Genomic DNA, 19,032 nt, shown 5'->3' with positions numbered 1-19,032 from the left:
ACATTGTTTATGGCAGAATATGTTTGTGTGTGTATTTGTGTGTGTGTGTTTCTGTGTATGTGTGTGTGTGTTTGTATATGTGTGTGTGTGTTTGATTATATGTCTGTGTGTGTCTGTGTCATTGTGTATGTATGCATGTTTGTGTGTGTGTGTATATATATATATATATATATATATATATATATATATATATATATGTGTGTGTGTATGTATATGTGTATAAATGTGTATGTGGTTGTGTGTGTGCAAATATGTGTGCATAAATATGTGTAAATATGTATTGTGTGGGTGTAAATGTGTATGTGTGTATAAATAAAGGTTTAAATATGTGTGCATGTATGTATACATGTGTGTGTGTATGAGTGTGTCTGTATGTGTGTAAATGTGTATGTTTGAAACTATGTATGTGCATGAGTATGTAGAGTATGTATGTACTGTATGTGTGTGTGTAGGTAAATTTTGTTACCTGGTATGTTGTGCAGAGTCACTACTTTAGGACATTGTCATGCAGAAATTAACTATTATAGCTATTACACATTACTAGAACATTAATGAAATATATATATTTTTTTAAATTGGGGGGGGGGGCGGCAAAATGTGTGTTTGCCTGTGTAGCCAAAAATCCAGCACCGGCCCTGTTTTGATGCAATATGTTTCCATAACAAAATCGATCCAAGATATTGTGCAACACAGCTAATTAGCCAAGTATGAATTACCTGATGTGGACAATTAACAGAGAACCAATAAGAAGTGAACCTGAGGATTTCAAAAGACCCAACAGAGAAAGAAGGATATCCTTGACAAAGCCAAGCGTTAATTGGTGAAACGAACGTCAGAGTTAATTGTGTGATGTCACTGTATGGGCGGAGACTTACCTTCTGAGTAATACACAGCAACAAAGACATTGTTCAAGTCATAACAGTCTGTGTTAGCGGAAGTTCTTGTTTTGGTTTGTTCTTTTGTAAGCCTGGTGATTTCCACATTTCTTTTAATAAATGTTTTATGAGTATCCAGCCTGAGATCACTTCATTGTCTCCGTTAGGAGTCTCTACTGGGCATTTGTATCTAGAGCTTGATGGTAAGCTCTAGAATATATGAGTATATTGTTTGCATATATCTCTTACCTAAGTGTATTATAGGACTTTACTATTGCAGTATTTGTTTTTTCCTAGAGGTGCAATCCCTGGAAGCTGTCAGCAATTCCTTTCTTTGGGATTGATCAATACAGATGTTTTATATATCCTTAAAGCACTAACACATTGTTTTAGTTTCCGATTTATTATTGTTTGTGTTTTAAACAGGTTAATAATTTGTTGCTAAATATTCTAATTAATAGGTATTTAGTACTGGATGTATAGTGATAAAAGGAAATGTTATTTTCAGGAAGCAACCGGAATTATAGTAGGATATTGGATGATAATATGTAACTTTTCTGGTGTAAATAATAAGGAAAAGTTAGAGATTTAAAAAAATAAATAAAAATAGTTATTTAGATGATTTTATTGATCTGTGATATAACAGATGTATAATTGTTTGTTTATGGGGAGCTATCCAACATAATCCTCTGCTGTTTTGTTTCATATGACAATGTTGATGTTGTTTGTTGGTACTTTAAACCTCAATAATAGAAAATTGCACTAAAAAAATCTCTCATTCTCCTAAAGCAGGGATCGTCAACTGGTAGCCCATGACCCACATGCGGCCCTCTGTATTAGTTTCTGTGGCCCCTAAGGGGAGAGCAAAATTTAAAAAAAATGTGATATGAGATTCATTTTATATTTGAGCCTTGCATATATCTCCCTTGATTATGTGACATGTAATGTTATCTATCTATCTATCTATCTATCTATCTATCTATCTATCTATCTATCTATCTATCTATTGGGTTCTTGTAAAGCTATTCACCCGTAAGGGTCTCAAGGTGCTGAGGGTTGCAGTGCAGTCGAAGAGCCAGGTCTTGAGGTCCTTTCTGAACTTAGTTAGGGTGGTAGCTTGTCTGAGGTGCAGCGGGAGGGTGTTCCAAGTCTTGGCTGCCAGGTGAGAGAAGGATCTGCCTCCCGCTGTGGTTTTCCTGATGCGGGGATGACAGCGAGGGCTTGGTCGGCCGATTTAAGTTGTCTGGTAGGGGTGTAGAAGGTAACGCGGTGGTTCAAGTATTCGGGACCGATGTTGTAGAGGGCCTTGAATGCGTGGGTGAAAAGCTTGAAGGTTATTCTTTTGTTGATGGGGAGCCAGTGCAGGTCCCGCAGGTGTTTGGTGATGTGGCATTGACGAGGGATGTCAAGGATTAGTCTGGCCGAGGAGTTCTGGATGCGCTGTAGTCTCTTTTGGAGCTTGATGGTGGTGCCGGCGTAGAGTGCGTTACCATAGTCCAGTCGGCTGCTGACGAGGGCGTGAGTGACAGTCTTCCTGGTCTCGGTTGGGATCCATTTGAAGATCTTTCGCAGCAGGTCAAGTGTGTGGAAGCATGCAGATGAGACGACGTTGATTTGCCGGTCCATGGAGAGCGATGAGTCCAGGATGACGCCTAGATTTCGTGCATGGTTGTGAGGGTTGGAGGGTGTCTGAGGGCTGTGGGCCACCATGAGTTATTCCAAGCAGATGTGGTGGGACTGAGGAGGAGGACTTTGGACTTGTCTGCGTTCAGCTTTAGGCAGTTGTAGTTCATCCAGGTGGCGACTGCTGTCAGCCCTTCGTGGACGTTTCTCTTGGCGGTGGTGGGGTCACTGGTGAGTGAGATGATTAGCTGGGTGTCGGCGGCGTAGGAGACGATGTTGAGGTCATGTCGTCGGGCGATGGTGGAGAGAGGGGCCATGTAGATGTTGAATAGGGTGGGGCTCAGTGAAGAGCCTTGGGGTACACCACAGCTGATTTCTGTGGGCTTGGAGGTGAAGGGTGGGAGTCTAACTTTCTGGGTTCTGCCGGTGAGGAAGGAGGTGATCCATTCCAAGGCTTTGTCGCGTATGCCGGCATCATGTAGTCGGTTGCGGAGGGTGAGGTGGGAGACAGTGTCGAATGCTGCTGAGAGGTCTAGGAGAATGAGGGCAGTGGTTTCTCCTTGGTCGAATAGGGTGAGGATGTCATCTTTGGCAGTGAGGAGGGCGGTCTCGGTGCTGTGGTTGCTCCTGAAACCAGATTGGGAGGGGTCCAGGGTGTGGTTGGCTTCGATGTAGTCAACGAGTTGCGCGTTGATGGACTTCTCGATAACTGGAGCAGTTGATGGTGCTGCAGAGCTCAGGGGCGAAGGTGTCACCCGCTTTGTTGAAAATGTGATGCGGGCATGGGTCCAAGGGTGCTCCGGAGTGGATCGATCTCATGATTCTGATGGTGTCCTCTGTGATGAGGGGGCTCCAGATGGTAAGTGGGGGGTAGGCGGTGGTGTATTTGGGTGAGGTATCGGTGGGAGTTGGTGGGTAGGCAGTGGTGGGTGAGTTCTGGGGCGCAAAGCTGTCATAGATGTCGACGATCTTGCGGTGGAAGTACATTGTGAGGTTATCGCAGAGGTTAGGGCGGGATGTCGTTGGTGTCGCTGTGTGAATAGCTCCTTACTGTTTTGGACGTTGGCATTGATTCTATCTTGGATGGCTGTCTTCTTGGTGGTTTTGATGAGGTGGGGGTGGGTAGTGATGGCTTCTTTGTAGGCTGTTTTATTTGAGGGGGTCTTGCTGGATCTCCAGGTCCTTTCCAATCGCCTACAGTGGCGTTTGGAGTCCTGGAGGGCAGGGGTGAACCAACTAGCCTTGTTGGTGGGTTGGCGGTTGGACGGTTTCTTGAGAGGGGCGAGGGTGTTGGTGCAGTCTGTGAGCCAGTGGTGGAGGTTGCGGGCTGAGGAGTTGGCATCTGTGGAGGTAGCTGGGGGGCACTTGTTCAGGGTGGAGTGCAGTTGGTCTTCGGTGATGTTGTTCCAGTTTCTGCGGGGTGGGTGGTGCTAAAAGTGTGCTTTGGGGAATTCTTGTGGTGGGCATCACTCCACATCCTCTGCCTTGGAGTTACATATGACTCCAATCTATCCTTCATCCCCCACATCCATTCACTCTTCAACCTGCTGCAACCACCTACACAATATTTCTGTACGTTTCTAAGCACTGACACCATTAACCAACTAATCCAGTCCCTTGCAATATCCCGACTCGACTAATGCAATAACCTACACACTGGCCTTCCCGTCTCCCACCTCTCCCACCTCTCCCCCCTTCAATCTATCCTAAATGCCTCTGCCAGGCTAATACAATTTTCTGTCACTCTGTATCTCCTGCACCTCTCTACACATCCTTTCACTGTCTCCCCATTCATAACAGATTAAAATTCAAAATGTTTACCTTTAATAATGCTGCTGCCCATACATATCATCACTAATCAACAAATATACTCCAGCCCACCCCTTAAGATCTAACAATGGTTGTGACTTCTCTTGATTTGCACCTACCCTCTAGAACTCACTTCCTTGCACTGTCAGAGTTCCCCTACTCTGCCTTCTTTTGAATGCTCCCTTAAGATATTCTTGTTCAGGGAAGCCTGCCACCCAACTCATTAACAAATGAATTCCAGTTACCTAATAATTTCCCTCACCTAACACTGTATTAACACGATTCTCACTCTATCAGTCCTCACCTCCTGTTTCTCACCATTCTGAACCATCTAAATTGTAAGTTCCCAAGGGAACAGGGCCCTCAATTCCTCCTGTATTTGTTTGTCACATTTTGTCTTGCCTCTTACAAATATTATATCATTGCTACTTATATCAATTGTACCCATTGGCAGTGATGCGGAATATGTTTAAACATAAATAATAATAATAATAATGGGCAAACAAAGTTGCTCCAACTCAAAAGAGCGGCAGGGTACTTTGCCAACTTCCCAAAATCAGGGACTGTACCACTAGATATAAATAGGGAAAATATTACTATTTATGTGTAGCCATGAATTTAGTATTGGCCCTCAAAGCTTCTAAAATATTAATCTGGCCCTTTAAGCTTCTAAAATACTTATCTGAGTCCCACATGTGTTAGGAAGTTGGCCATCAGTGACACGAAGGATATTACTGAATACCCATTAATGAGATATACAGGTCCTATTGTAAAAATTGTCATTAAAACAATAAAATCTCGCCAGACCAGAAAGCTTTAAAGAATTGGGCCCTAAGTATCTGCAATGGAAACAGCAGCTTTATTTTGTCGAATGAGTATATTGTTTTATGTTTATTCTTTTCACTGATTTCCCTGTCCCCCAGAACAAAATAACTCTTGCTAACCAGTTACAAACTAATATTCAGATATAGAACAAACAATCAGCCAGATTGCGAGTTTTGCGTTATGGCTGGCTCGCTAATAACTTGCAAGTTATTTCCACCACTCACCTTTAATAGCACTGCTATTACAGGTTTGCAAAAACCCGGCGTTTGCGGGCGATATGGCTGCGTTAAGCTCCATACCGCACACAAATAAGCGCTGCTTTGAGCTGCTTTGATGTGCTCGTGCACGATTTCCCCATAGACATCAATGGGGAGAGTCGGCTATAAAAAGCCTAACACCTGCAATCGTGGAGCGTAAAGCTCTGTAACGCAGCCCCATTAATGTCTATGGGGAAAGAAAATGTATGTTTAAACCTAACACCATAACATAAACCCCACGTCTAAACACCCGTAATCTGCCGCCCCCGACGTCGACAACACCTACATTACACTTATTAACCCCTAATCTGCTGCCCCCAATGTCACCGCCACCTACATAAATTTATTAACCCCTTATCTGCATTCCCCAACGTCGCCGCCACCACTATACTAAAGTTATTAACCCCTAAAACTCTGGCCTCCCACATCACTAACACTAAATAAATATATTAACCCCTAAACCTAAGCCTAACCCTAAGTCTAACCCTAACCCTAACGTAACCCTAACCCTAACACCCCTAACTTCAACATAATTAAAATAATTCTAAATAAAACCTACTATTAATAACTAAATAATTCCTATTTAAAACTAAATACTTACCTGTAAAATAAACCCTAAGCTAGCTACAATATAACTAATAGTTACATTGTAGCTAGCTTAGGTTTTATTTTTATTTCACAGCTAAGTTTGTATTTATTTTAACTAGGTAGACTAGTTAGTAAATTGTTATTAACTAGCTACCTAGTGAAAATAAAGACAAATTTACCTGTAAAATAAAACCTAACCTGCCTCACACTAACACCTAACATTACAATAAAATTAAATAAATTAAATTAAAAAATACATTTATCTAAATTACAAAAAATAATAAAAACACTAAATTACACAAAATAAAAAAGAAATTATCAAAAATAAAAGCGAATTACTCCTAATCTAATAGCCCTATCAAAATAAAAAAGCCCCCCCCCCAAAAAAAAAAAAACCTAACCTACACGAAACTGCCAATGGCCCTTAAAAGGGCCCTTTGCAGGGCATTGCCCCAAAGAAATCAGCTCTTTTACCTGTAAAAAAATAAAAACAACCCCCCAACAGTAAAACCCACCACCCACACAACCAACCCCCCAAATAAAATCCTATCTAAATAAACCTAAACTCCCCATTGCCTTGAAAAGGGCATTTGGATGGGCATTGCCCTTAAAAGGGCATTTAGCTCTTTTACATTGCCCAAAACCCTAAGCTAAAAATAAAACCCACCCAATAAACCCTTAATAAAACCTAACACTAACCCCCGAAGATCTACTTACAGTTTTTGAAGACCAGACATCCATCCTCATCCAGCCGGCGAAGTCTTCATCCAAGCGGCAAGAAGTCCTCAACGAAGCCGGGAGAAGACTTCATCCAGACGGCATCCTCTATCTTCATCCTTCCAGTGCGGAGCGGGTCTATCTTCAAGAGACATCCAGCGTGGAACATCCTCTTCATACGATCCAAGTCGTACACTGAAGGTACCCTTTAAGGGACGTCATCGTTGAGGACTTCTTGCTGCTTGGATGAAGACTTCTCGTCTTCTTTTTTTTACAGTTAAAACAGCTGATTTATTTGGGGCAATGCCCCCCAAAAGGCCCTTTTAAGGGCTATTGGCAGTTTAGTGTAGGCTAGGGTTTATTTTATTTTGAGGGGCTTTTTTATATTGATAGGGCTATTAGATAAGGAGTAATTCGTTTTTATTTTTGATAATTTCTTTTTGTATTTTGTGTAATTTAGTGTTTATTATTTTTTGTAATTTAGATAAATGTTTTTTTAATTTAATTGTAATGATAGGTGTTAGTGTGGGGCAGGTTAGGTTTTATTTTACAGGTAAATTTGTCTTTATTTTAACTAGGTAGCTAGTAAATAGTTAATAATTATTTACTAACTAGTCTACCTAGTTAAAATAAATACAAACTTAGCTGTAAAATAAAAATTAAACCTAAGATAGCTACAATGTAACTATTAGTTATTTTGTAGCTAGCTTAGGGTTTATTTTACAGGTATTTAGTTTTAAATAGCAATTATTTAGTTATTAATAGTAGGTTTTTATTTAGATTTATTTTAATTATATTTGAGTTAGGGGGTGTTAGGGTTAGGGTTAGGTTTAGGGGTTAATCGGTTTATTATAGCGACGGAGTGGGCGTATGGCAGATTAAGGGTTAATTATATTTAAATAGTGTTTTTTATGCGAGAGGGCGGTGGTTTAGGGGTTAATAATTTAATTCTAGTGGCGACGATGTCGGGGAGCGGCAGAATAGGGGTTAATACATCTTTTAAGTGGCGATGATGTCTGGAGCGGCAGATTAGGGGTCAATCATTTTATTTTAGTGTTTGCGATGCGGGAGGGCCTCGGTTTAGGGGTTAATAGGTAGTTTATAGGTGTTACTGTACTTTTTAATACTTTAGTTATGAGTTTTATGCTACAGCTTTGTAACGTAAAACTCATAACTACTGACTTTAGATGGCGGTACGAATCTTGTCGGTATAGAGTGTACAGCTCACTTTTTGGCCTCCCAGGCAAAACTCGTAATACCGGCGCTATGGAAGTCCCATTGAAAAAGGACTTTTTTAAAAGTGCGGTACTGACATTGCATGACGGCCAAAAAGTGTGCAGTACACCTATACCTACAAGACTTGTAATAGCAGCGTTATACTCATAACGCAAAACTCGTAATTTAGCTGTCTGTTTGCAAATGTGCAGTTGAGAGAGACTGGGGAAGCCTGTACTTATCTATTTCCATAAAGAAACACTGAACCCAATTTTTTTTCTTTTGTGACTCAGATAGAGCATGCAATTTTAAGCAACTTTCTAATTTACTCCTATTATCATTTTTTTTCATTCTCTTGCTATCTTTATTTGAAAAAGAAGGCATCTAAGCTAAGGAGCCAGCTAATTTTTGGTTTAGGCCCTGGACAGCACTTGTTTATTGGTGGATGAATTTATCCCCCAATCAGCAAGAACAACCCAGGTTGTTCACCAAAAATGGGCCGGCACCTAAACTCACATTCTTGCTTTTCAAATAAAGATACCAAGAGAATGAAGAAAATGTGTTAATAGGAGTAAAACAGAAAGTTGCTTAAAATTGCATGCTATATCTGAATCACGAAATAAAAAATTTGGGTTCAGTGTCCCTTTAAGGTGGTTTAGCACTGATTCAACTCAGTTACTATTGCAAAGATGATTTTTGATGCAATACTGATAATCCACCATTTACAAACATGTGACTGCTGAGAATCTTAGGGGGGAGGGTGAAGTAAACAAAATCTTGCATAAATTGCCTAAAAGTATTAACCCAAACCTCATTGGGAGAAAGAAAACAAGGACAAATGTTAGATGTATTTTACAACAAAAGACAGCAAAATTAATAATGAATGTATACTGCAATAATGTTGCACTTGCAATAATGAAACATTGTATGCATTGATTGTTAAAATGTAAAGTTTATTGGTCCTTTTATGTGGTCTAGCACTGATTCAACTTGATTACTATTGCAAATAATGATTTGCCTATCATGATTGTTGATGCAAAACTGATAATCCAACTTTTGAAAGAATGCACCTTTTAAAAGTAGAGAAGCTTAGAGAGGGAGGCGAAAAGTAAAGAAAAGTTTGCATAAATTGCCTTAAAGGGACAGTAAACATACAAAATAATGTTATATAATTCTGCACATAGTGCACAGAATTATATAACATTATCTTAGCGGCAGCTTTATGAAACTAAAGCATTTCCTGATTTTTTATTTGAAAGTTGAACTCCGCTCAAGGTTCTACTGACTAGACAGCGCGCCCGCAAAGCGCTTTTGAACAACAAGATTCGTTCAGTAGAACATTGAACGGAGTCCAACTTTGAAATAAAAAATCAGGAAATGCTTTAGTTTCATAAAGCTGCCGCTAAGATAATGTTATATAATTCTGCACTATGTGCAGAATTATATAACATTATTTTGTATGTGCACTGTCCCTTTAAAGTATTAACCCAAGTCTCCCTGGGAGAAATTGAAACAAACACATGTTTTAGATGTATTTTACAACAAAATGCTGCAAAATAAATAATGAATGTATATTGCAATAATGTTTCACTTACAATAATGTGTGGTCCTTAAAGGGACAGTCTATCATCAAAGTTGCTTTGTTCTTTTGGTATTATTAGTTGAAACTAATCCTAGGTAGGCTCATATGCTAATTTCTAAGCCTTTGAAGGTCGCCTCTTATCACATGCTTTTTAAATTACTTTTTACAAGACTACTAGTTCATGTGGGCCATAAAGATAACATTGTGTTCACGCCTGGGGAGTTATTTAAGAATTAGCACAACACAGTATTAAATGCAAGTCAATAGATAATAAAAACAAAGTCATGTGATCAGGGAGCTGTCAGAAGGTTCTTAGATACAAGGTAATCACAGAGGTAAAAAGTATATTAATATAACTGTGTTGGTTATGCAAAAGTGGGGAATGGGTAATAAAGGGATTATCTATCTTTTAAAACAATAAACATTCTATTGTAGACTATTCCTTTAAATGAGACATTTCACTGTAGTTTTATGTTTATATTGGTATTGTAGATTGTGGGGTTTACTAGCTTGGTGTTCCTGGATTGCTATTTTTTTATATAACTCTGGCAAGTCTGTGGATGAAGATCATGACAAGTCAGGCTCACACTAGTTACAAGCCTGTGCTATTTAGATAGCTTAGTTGCAAACTGGTTATAAATGATGATTTTACAATCAACTTGGCTTTCGAAAATAGCCAATTTAGAGATGTTATTTTAATTGACTCAATCTAATTTTCATTTATTGTGCACACAGTTATTGCAAACTTGTCTGGTTGTGATTGTGAATAGATTGCAACCATTTCCTTCTTTGACCATTATATATAATTATAGTTCAGAGAGCTCTATACTGCTTTAAAGTGAAAGGTTGTTCTATTTCATTTTTAACCTGGGTAAAACATAAAAGATGTAGATTTATTTAAAAAATGAAATCCCTTGTTTAAATGTTGAACAGAAAAGTGTAATTGTTAAATTATATAATGTACTTTAATGTATATAAAGTAATGGCTGCAAACATATTGACTCCTAAGTTTCTTACCTAATTTCTTCTGCTAAGGACAATTAAGGATGAATAAAGAGTGCATAGAATGGCTAGGTGGAATATATCAATTTTAGTAATTTTATCTATTAGGAATTAAAGTCCCTTAAAGGGACATAATACTCATAGGCTAAATCACTTGAAACTGATGTAGTATAACTGTAAAAAGCTGACAGGAAAATATCACCTGAGCATCTCTATGTAAAAAAGGAAGATATTTTACCTCACAATTTCCTCAACTAAGCAGAGTAAGTTCTGTATAAAAAAAGTTAGACTCAACTGCTGCTCAGCTGCAGGTAAAAAAAAATAAAAAATGAAGAAAGGAACAGCAGCCAATCAGCATCAGCAGTGCTGAGGTCATTAACTCGTTTACTGTGATCTCATTAGATTTGTTTTAACCCTCATGAGATTTCATTGTAAACTTCCTTACACTGAATAGGGAAATAAGATGAGAGTGCACAAAGCTTGCTCCTTCTGCTGTCCCGGGACAGAGATACTGATTTGTTGCTTAGAAGTCCTTTACAATGGGATGTGGCTACTGAGAAACTTTTGAGGTAAAATATCTTTCTTTTTTTACATAGAGATGTTCAGGTGATATTTTCTAGTCAGCTTTTTACAGCTATACTGCATCACTTTCAAGTGTTTAAACATTTGGGTATTATGGCCCTTTAATCATCGTTATAGTCCTCACAGCCATTGTTTGCATGCTCTGTGACACATTTTAAGCAGCAGAACAGATTATTTGATAATGGAACACTAGGTTTCAATATGGAGGTGCAATTACTAATGCCATAATTTTCAGGATAAAAGAGGACAAAATAAATAAAGTACCTTTCAAAATTATTTTTATCTACATCTAAACACTCTATAGCCCACTCACAAAGTATTCGATATCCATTTAGTATACACTGCACAATTTCTACATGACCATTTTTACACAGCGTCTACCATACTACAAACAACCTACTAGAATCTAGTGAATACTCTCCTAATAATATGATTAGTTACAAAAAGTATTTGTTGTGTTGCTCAAACTTTTCATGTGCATTGCCACAGTATGGACATTATATGAGAAAATTAAAATATTTTAATAACAATGCTTATGTGTGAGTAAGGGCTCCACAAAAACATTGTGCCTACAAGTCTCTAGCTTTTGTAAAACAATGTAAAGCAAGTAGACAGGAAGAAGATATGCTTGTGCAATTTGAGTGCCAGTTTTACTCTGTTGGGTTGGAGTTATGCAGCTCTGTTGATGTCCATTTCAATGTGATTTGCGTAATATGAGAAACACTGGTCTATTCAGCTAATATTTTATTCTATATTTATCTATTTTGGTTTACATACATATTTTCTAATATATTTATTTAATATTGAATCATGTATATTAGCCAATATGTATATATTATTGTTGTTTGCTGTTATTATTGTATTATTACAGTACATATGAAACTAATGTGCGCAAAAATTGAGCTGTCAGAATTTATGCTTCACTCAAGTTGAACTTCTCTACAAAGTACACTGAAAATCAAAACAGGATCTCAGTCTTACAATAGAATACAGATAGAAGATGAATGATACTGAAAGCAGTTAATTGCATAAAATAACAATCTCACACACACTCAGGGTCATTCTGTATTGCTGTTGAGTTTCCTCTTACAATTTACTTACGGTATGTAGCCCAGACCTTGCAACAGCCATTCACAGGGAGCAGGGCCCCACCTCTTCTCACTGAGCAATAGGAGCCCAGGCTGCCTGTGATCTGCCTTCCTGCTTTGTTGATCTCTATTCATGAGCATTTGATGCTGTAGTCCCTATTCTGCACACAGGGAATACTGCTCATAGTGGGACACATGCTGTTGTGTGTCTCATGCACTAGCACGGATCTTCTAACATATTAAAGCAAATCTGAACTGGGACTCAGGGACATCATGAATAAAAGCCAGGAGTCATGCAAACCTGCCTCTCTGAGCTTCACCATCGACAGTATCTTAAAGCTCAAGTGCAGTAGAGCAGAGTCCAACAAACCTAAAGCCATATTTGCCAGGTCCATAGCAGCCAGTAGAGATGTCCTCGACCAAAGAGAGGAGGATGAATGTGAAGACACAGAATCAGAAAATGAAGGAAGGAACCGGTTTTCAGCACACGGTAAAGTGTCACATAATTTCTGATCATTTGCTGTCAGATTGCTCTTTATTCTTCTGCTCTTCATCAGGCTTTTATAGAGTTGTATATAGATGGCACAAAACCTATACAGCCATTGTTAGCTATAATCATTTACTGGTTACATTTTATCATTTTAATGAATCAAGGAATTTACTGTATATAGTATGTTGTACAGATAAAAAAATGAGAGGCTTTCAAAACATTTTCATTCTTTATTAGCAATTCCATGTTAACCCAGTATATTTAATTATTATTTTACAAAGTAGATGCAATTCTTGATTTTTTTGATGATGTTTATTTCAATAGCATTTTAATGTGGCATTCAAACTAATTCACCATACAAATATATGGCATATACAATGGCAGTGCATATGTTGTCTTTTTTCTACGCTTTATTAAAAGAAACTAGGTCACATGTTTACTATGACTATAAATGTTGTGTGCCTGTGTTGTTCAAAGCGATGCACATTGCCTTTAATACAGAATAATAGTAAAAAGCAAAGCTATTAATTGTTTATGTGTATCCTCTACAGATGTATGATGTGTGTAATTTCCCACACAGTAAAGCTATAGAGTATATTAAATTGCAACTTAAATTAAGCACATAATTTATCTTCTACATAATTCCCCTAACATGTGACAAACTCACTCTAATGTTTGAAACATTTTATTTATAAAAATTCAGTCTAAAAAATACAAATGTATGTGTATTTTCATTCCTGTAATTAGAATTATGCAATGCAAGACTGCTGATCATTTATATTGAACTCCTTGTTTTGCAGCCAACAGAAGCTGCCTCCTGACCACTTCACAAGGCCTCACCTATTGCATTGATCAGACCCCAAAGCACAGAGACCTGCACTGCAGACCAGAAAGCCCTGGCAGTTCAGATGATGAACCTTCCCCATCCCCAGATAAAATTAGCAAGAAAAACAAGATATTGACAAAGAAGAAGACACGCACAATATTTTCCAAGACTCAGATCTTCCAGTTGGAGTCCACCTTTGACATGAAACGTTATCTCAGCAGTGCTGAGAGGGCTTGTCTGGCAAATTCTTTGCAGCTAACTGAGACCCAGGTGAAAATCTGGTTTCAGAACAGAAGGAATAAACTAAAAAGACAAATGACAGCTGAACTGGAAGGAGTTGTACCAGCAGATCAACCTGTAGATATGACACAGGCTGTATCGCTCCCAGTCATTTATAAAGACAATAGTATTTTAAACAGATGTGTTCTTCCAATGTCTTATCCTCTACTTTATCCTGGGAGTGCCATTCCTTACCTGTGCTTTCCAAACCCAGGCAAATATTACAGCTTAGCTGATGGAGATGTATAGACTTAATAAATAACACAATCATGTAACAACTGCTTATTTGCAGTTCAAGACTGTTGAATTATTTCTCTCTGCTTATAGCATGTACATTTATTTTTGTACTATCTCTTTCTACAAATCACAAATGAATTATTGTACTTCCTATGCAAAATATTTTAAAAAGGGATTTTTTTGCACTCTTAAATACTTGTTTTTATCAGTCACTGCATACTTACGTATCAAATTCACAGCCTCTTTTTTTTTCTGAATATTGAAATAATGAATTACTATTCAAATTAGGTCAGCAATTTTACAATACAAAATATTTTTGTATCTCAATATTTTCCCACATAAATGATATGGGATTTTCTTTTACATTTATAAACATAGAAAATTAGATGTATATGATATTTGTTTACTTAATTTATTACGATAACCATTATTGTATCATCAACTATAATAGTGTAATGACCTTTTAAGAACCAAAGAAAACATGTGCTCTCTAATTTTCTGTTGTGCAAAAGATTTATTTTTCAAGGAGTGGAACAGAAAATGTAGAAATTTGCACAAAATGTATAATTTCTTTATTTCTAAACTACCTATCATTGTATACCATTGTATATAATAAATATTATTAATAACGTATTTTCTTTTGAAACCAATCCCATAAAATAAAATTCGCTGGATATTTTAACTTCAATCTCATTATTTTATATACATTAAATGCATAGATAGACAGATAGATAGATAGATATAGATTGATTGATAGATGATAGAGAAATTAAATGATTATTTTTGTAATTTTAGATTTGCAATAGTTTTTTTAGACTATATTAATGGGGATGTTTGCTGGTGCCATAGTTTATAAATTTGCAACTGGAATATCATCTAACCATATAATATACATAAAGAAAAACTAAATTCTTAAGTTCTTCAATACAATGAAAGGTTCACAATTTTATAGTGTTTGAATATATAATATCTTATTATTAGGAACCACATAATTACATCTAAAATATAAATACATTTTAGTGTTTTAGAACCTATAACTATTTGTTATTACTTAGCTTACACATTTTATTCCACCTATATAAACTTTCCAGTCAGGGGTGAATAGATAACTTTACTAGTTGCTGTACTTACTAAACCAACCTCATCTTAGCATTCATTTGATTAGTGTATATGTATCGTATGGTACAGAAAAAATAAATATATTTTAGATCAGGGAGAATTTGGGAGGGTTCCGGTTTGTAAAATAAATGAAAAGGGTCTTAAAACGTTTCTTTCTATAATAAAAAACTATACATTATGCTGCATTATTTAATTCATTGCACTAAAAAAAGCATTGAAATATGTTCAAATCAATGAAAGAATTTCAAATTTGAGTACAAATTATATCGATTTTTCGACTGATGTGAAAGACAAAAAAGGGAACGAAAAGTAAACTAATGATGCCAATATAATTATATTTATTTCTAATTCTCATGTTGACATAAACATTTTAATACATTTATTAAATGCAGCTTAGAAGAATACATTTGAATGCAATTACTGAGGAAAATATTCTCAAAATTGTTAATACAGTTATTTTTTTGTAAAAATGATGAATAGTTTTATAGTTCATATATAGGGAAAAAGGTAATTATTCTTTATGTCCAACTGTATATTATCACCGTTATGTTATTTTCCAAATTGCAAATTTTAAAAGCAGATTTAAAAATACCTATGTGCCTTTTTTGCATCTAGTTTTAATAAAAAGTTAATATACCCACACTTTCTGCTAACAATACTAGTAATTATAAAATTACAAGCACTAATCTATGTAGAATAATACTACAAAATAAATTTTAGTTACCCATAATTGGTCTTAAGACTAACTTTCCTACACAATAAGTCATTCCCAAGTTCACATTGGGAGTAAAATAATTAACATATTTGCCGTAGTCCTGATGTTTATACCTTAAGTAAATAGGCAATTTGTGTTTTTTAATCAAAACAAACCCTCATCAAATTGAAATCAATTTAAGATAAAATCTTCAGCTTCCTGGGGGTATTTTAGACTATTTAGTTCATCATCTGTCATTAGATACCCTTAAAACTGTAATGTTAAATGACCCAATTAAGTCGATTTTTTGGCACACCTCTTTGTGCTGAAATAATGTGTTTGACAGTTCTAATGAGTGCGATCATTTACTTACTTATGACCTAAACATCATTTTTTTCACAAGCTAAATGCAATTTGTCTGTAGCACATTTTTTTTTCTTTACTCCAAAAAAAAAAACAATAAAAAAATATTAAAAGTCGGTTCAACTAAAGATAATTTGATGAAGTTTTTATTTCAGGGACCATCATATTTTTATTTTAAGTCCATTTATTTTTTAACACTACTTGTAAAGAATGTTCAAATTTAATTATAAGAAAATAATTGTATTCCAAAGTTTCAGTACAAGTCGGTGGAAATATTTTGAATTTAAATGAACCCTTAAAACTTGAATATTCAATAAATATAATGTAGGAGACACATACACTATATTACCCATCAGTTAGCTACTTATGGTCTGTAAATATATTCTGCTATTTATTTATAACATTTCACGTTGTTAATTCCATTTTTAAATCCCTGGATAATATTATTATATATGTAAGTAGATTAAAAGCGAAAATATGAGTCATAGCTCATAGTTTAAAATACATTATAATCAATTTTAACTGTTTATTGGATCAAATAAAAGATTTTAATAGGAAATATTTATATATGTCCTTTCAAATGTTATTTTTCTACCCCCTTTTTTAGTAGAGAGGACTGGCAAAGCAGATGAATATTAAGCAGGGTAAAACAGCCCATGGTTATTTCAATAACATTACTAAACAGCATACATATAATAAAATGTATTTATAATTAGATGGCATAAGAAAAGCAGGCAAATTCATTCTGAAATATCAGATGTAATTGTTTAACTACAATTCCTAAAAACGATACAATATTTGAGAAGTTGCTCTCTACTTTGATGGGTTTTTTTTTACCCCAAGTAAAAACACACTCAACAAATGTTACAGATGATTTATAAACACATTAAGAATATTTAGCAAGATCTTTTCATAAGCTATAGTTACACTGTAGCCAGATGACATCTTCTTGTATAATAATCAAGAGATGGATTAAACATTGAACTATTTGTGATTGGTGATTTTTTTTTTTTTTTTTTTTAAATCGATGTATTTGTGTATTTTCATTCTCAAGTATCACATGACTGTATTTAGTCACCTTAGACCTTTTGTTTTGTGCAAATATATTAGTACATCATTAAAAGCGGTCATCTCCTTTCTTAACTGAATCCACAGACAGATTTGGGAACAAGTTTCTCTATCCCCAGGCTATGCAAAGAGAGCATCTGAGGTCAAGAGGCATTACTAAAATGATCAGAGAAGGGGAAGCATGTGTTTCTGGCCCAGCAAAGGGGGCTGAGGGCTTCAAATCACTGTGTTAATTCTGACAAAAAGGGTGGGGGATTTATCATCATTTATTTTTTATTTTGGTTCATTTGTTTATATTATTATTATTATTATTATTATTATTATTATTATTATTATTAAGTCTATTTGTAAAAGATAATATAATAATTCTCTTATATTGAAATCCCAAATGTACTATGGATTTTAAAAGGACACTGTACATGTGATTTTATTTTATGGACTTTGCTTTACAAATGAGAATAGGGTCATAGGAGTTAGTTTTGGTACTATGAAATAAGTATTGTCTATAGAGATATAAAGCTCAAAATTGAAATATGCATGAGTGCATTTCAATTTTAAACGCCAGCATTTTTGAAATATACTTTAATTAGCAAAAATGCTTTTGGTAAAAGTTATTACTCTTTTTCTGGCATATGTACATATCCCATGAGGTCCATGCACCAGTATTCAAACACTACACCTTCTCAGGAAGTTTGCAGTGGCTTGTTGTATGGCACAAATGAAGTCTTCACAGACACAATAAGCACCTCTGCCAGCTCTCTAAACTTCAATACTGGTGCATTGGCCCTCATAGGGTATTTGTGTATGCCACTGAAAACAGTTATTACTTTTACTAGAAGCATTTTTGCTAATAAAAGTATATCTGAAAAATTCTTCAATGTTTTAATTGAAATGCTCCCATGCTTGTTTCAGTGTTGGCCTTTCTATCCCTTTAAGAAACGGGGTATAACCTGACAGTAATAACATATTTTGACTATGAACAAATGCATTTGCTCTAACTTGGCTGTTTAAATGTAGGGTTACATGACATTGTAGTGCAAAAATTACATTGTCTAAATTAATTACCCTGAATCTCTATGTACTTAATTACAAAAATAGGGAGCTGCAAATTTCTGCTCAGGATACAGAATGAAGTGGACATTGCTCTTAAGCCAATCAGCAGAGGCAGTCTCAGAGGCAATCACATTTATTGGCCATGCATGTTTGGGACCAGCAGTTCTCTGCTCTAAGCAGAAATTTATGGGGCTAACCACAGTCCTTTAGCAAATATTATGTAGTGATTTTCAACAAACTTCACCATTAAAGGGATGGAAATGCCAAAATTGAAATTTGCATGAATGGATTTCAATTTTAAAGAAAAGCGTTTTTGCAATATTCTGCCATTAGCAAAAATATATCTAGTAAAGTTATTACTATTTCAGGGACATACGCACATATGCTTTGTGTTAAAAAAGGATCAGGATTCAAACACTGCTCACAGAGCTGGCGGTGGTGTGTATTGCATCAGTGAAGATTTAATTTGTGCCATACAAGAGAGGGAGTGATGTATAAATGCCGGTGCATGGGATACTCACAGCATATACGCGTATGCCACTAAAAAAACAGTAAGCTCTTTTACTAGAAGAATTTTTCTATTGGAATTATTTTGAAAAAGTACTTCCCTTAAAAGTGTAAATGCCCATACACATGTCAAATTTAATCTTTCTATCATTTTAAATTCTATGGGGATTTTTGGAGATAAATAATTTGCTAAGTGTTCTTAAAAGATTGTGCTCAACCCATATGTGTTTAAG

The 19,032-nt window shown here is 35.9% G+C and overlaps 1 protein-coding gene across 1 annotated transcript; it reads left to right on the top strand.

Annotated features, from left to right (window-relative positions):
- The first annotated feature begins 12,338 nt into the window (after positions 1-12,338).
- Positions 12,339-14,677, top strand: LOC128648281 (homeobox protein HMX2-like). Its single transcript, XM_053700908.1, has 2 exons — positions 12,339-12,653; positions 13,454-14,677. The coding sequence occupies exons 1-2, from the start codon at positions 12,437-12,439 to the stop codon at positions 14,005-14,007; spliced, it is 771 nt and encodes a 256-aa protein (XP_053556883.1). The 5' UTR covers positions 12,339-12,436; the 3' UTR covers positions 14,008-14,677.
- The last annotated feature ends 4,355 nt before the right edge of the window (positions 14,678-19,032 follow it).

The sequence above is a fragment of the Bombina bombina genome, chromosome 2 (assembly GCF_027579735.1).
Source record: "Bombina bombina isolate aBomBom1 chromosome 2, aBomBom1.pri, whole genome shotgun sequence".
NCBI lineage: Eukaryota > Metazoa > Chordata > Amphibia > Anura > Bombinatoridae > Bombina > Bombina bombina.
This window is presented reverse-complemented; position numbering and strand designations above follow the sequence as displayed.

Coding starts and splice junctions, on each gene's coding strand:
- LOC128648281 (XM_053700908.1), top strand. CDS start 12,437: ATGAATAAAAGCCAGGAGTCATGCAAACCTGCCTCTCTGAGCTTCACC. Junction 12,654..13,453: donor GAACCGGTTTTCAGCACACG/GTAAAGTGTCAC, acceptor CTTGTTTTGCAG/CCAACAGAAGCTGCCTCCTG.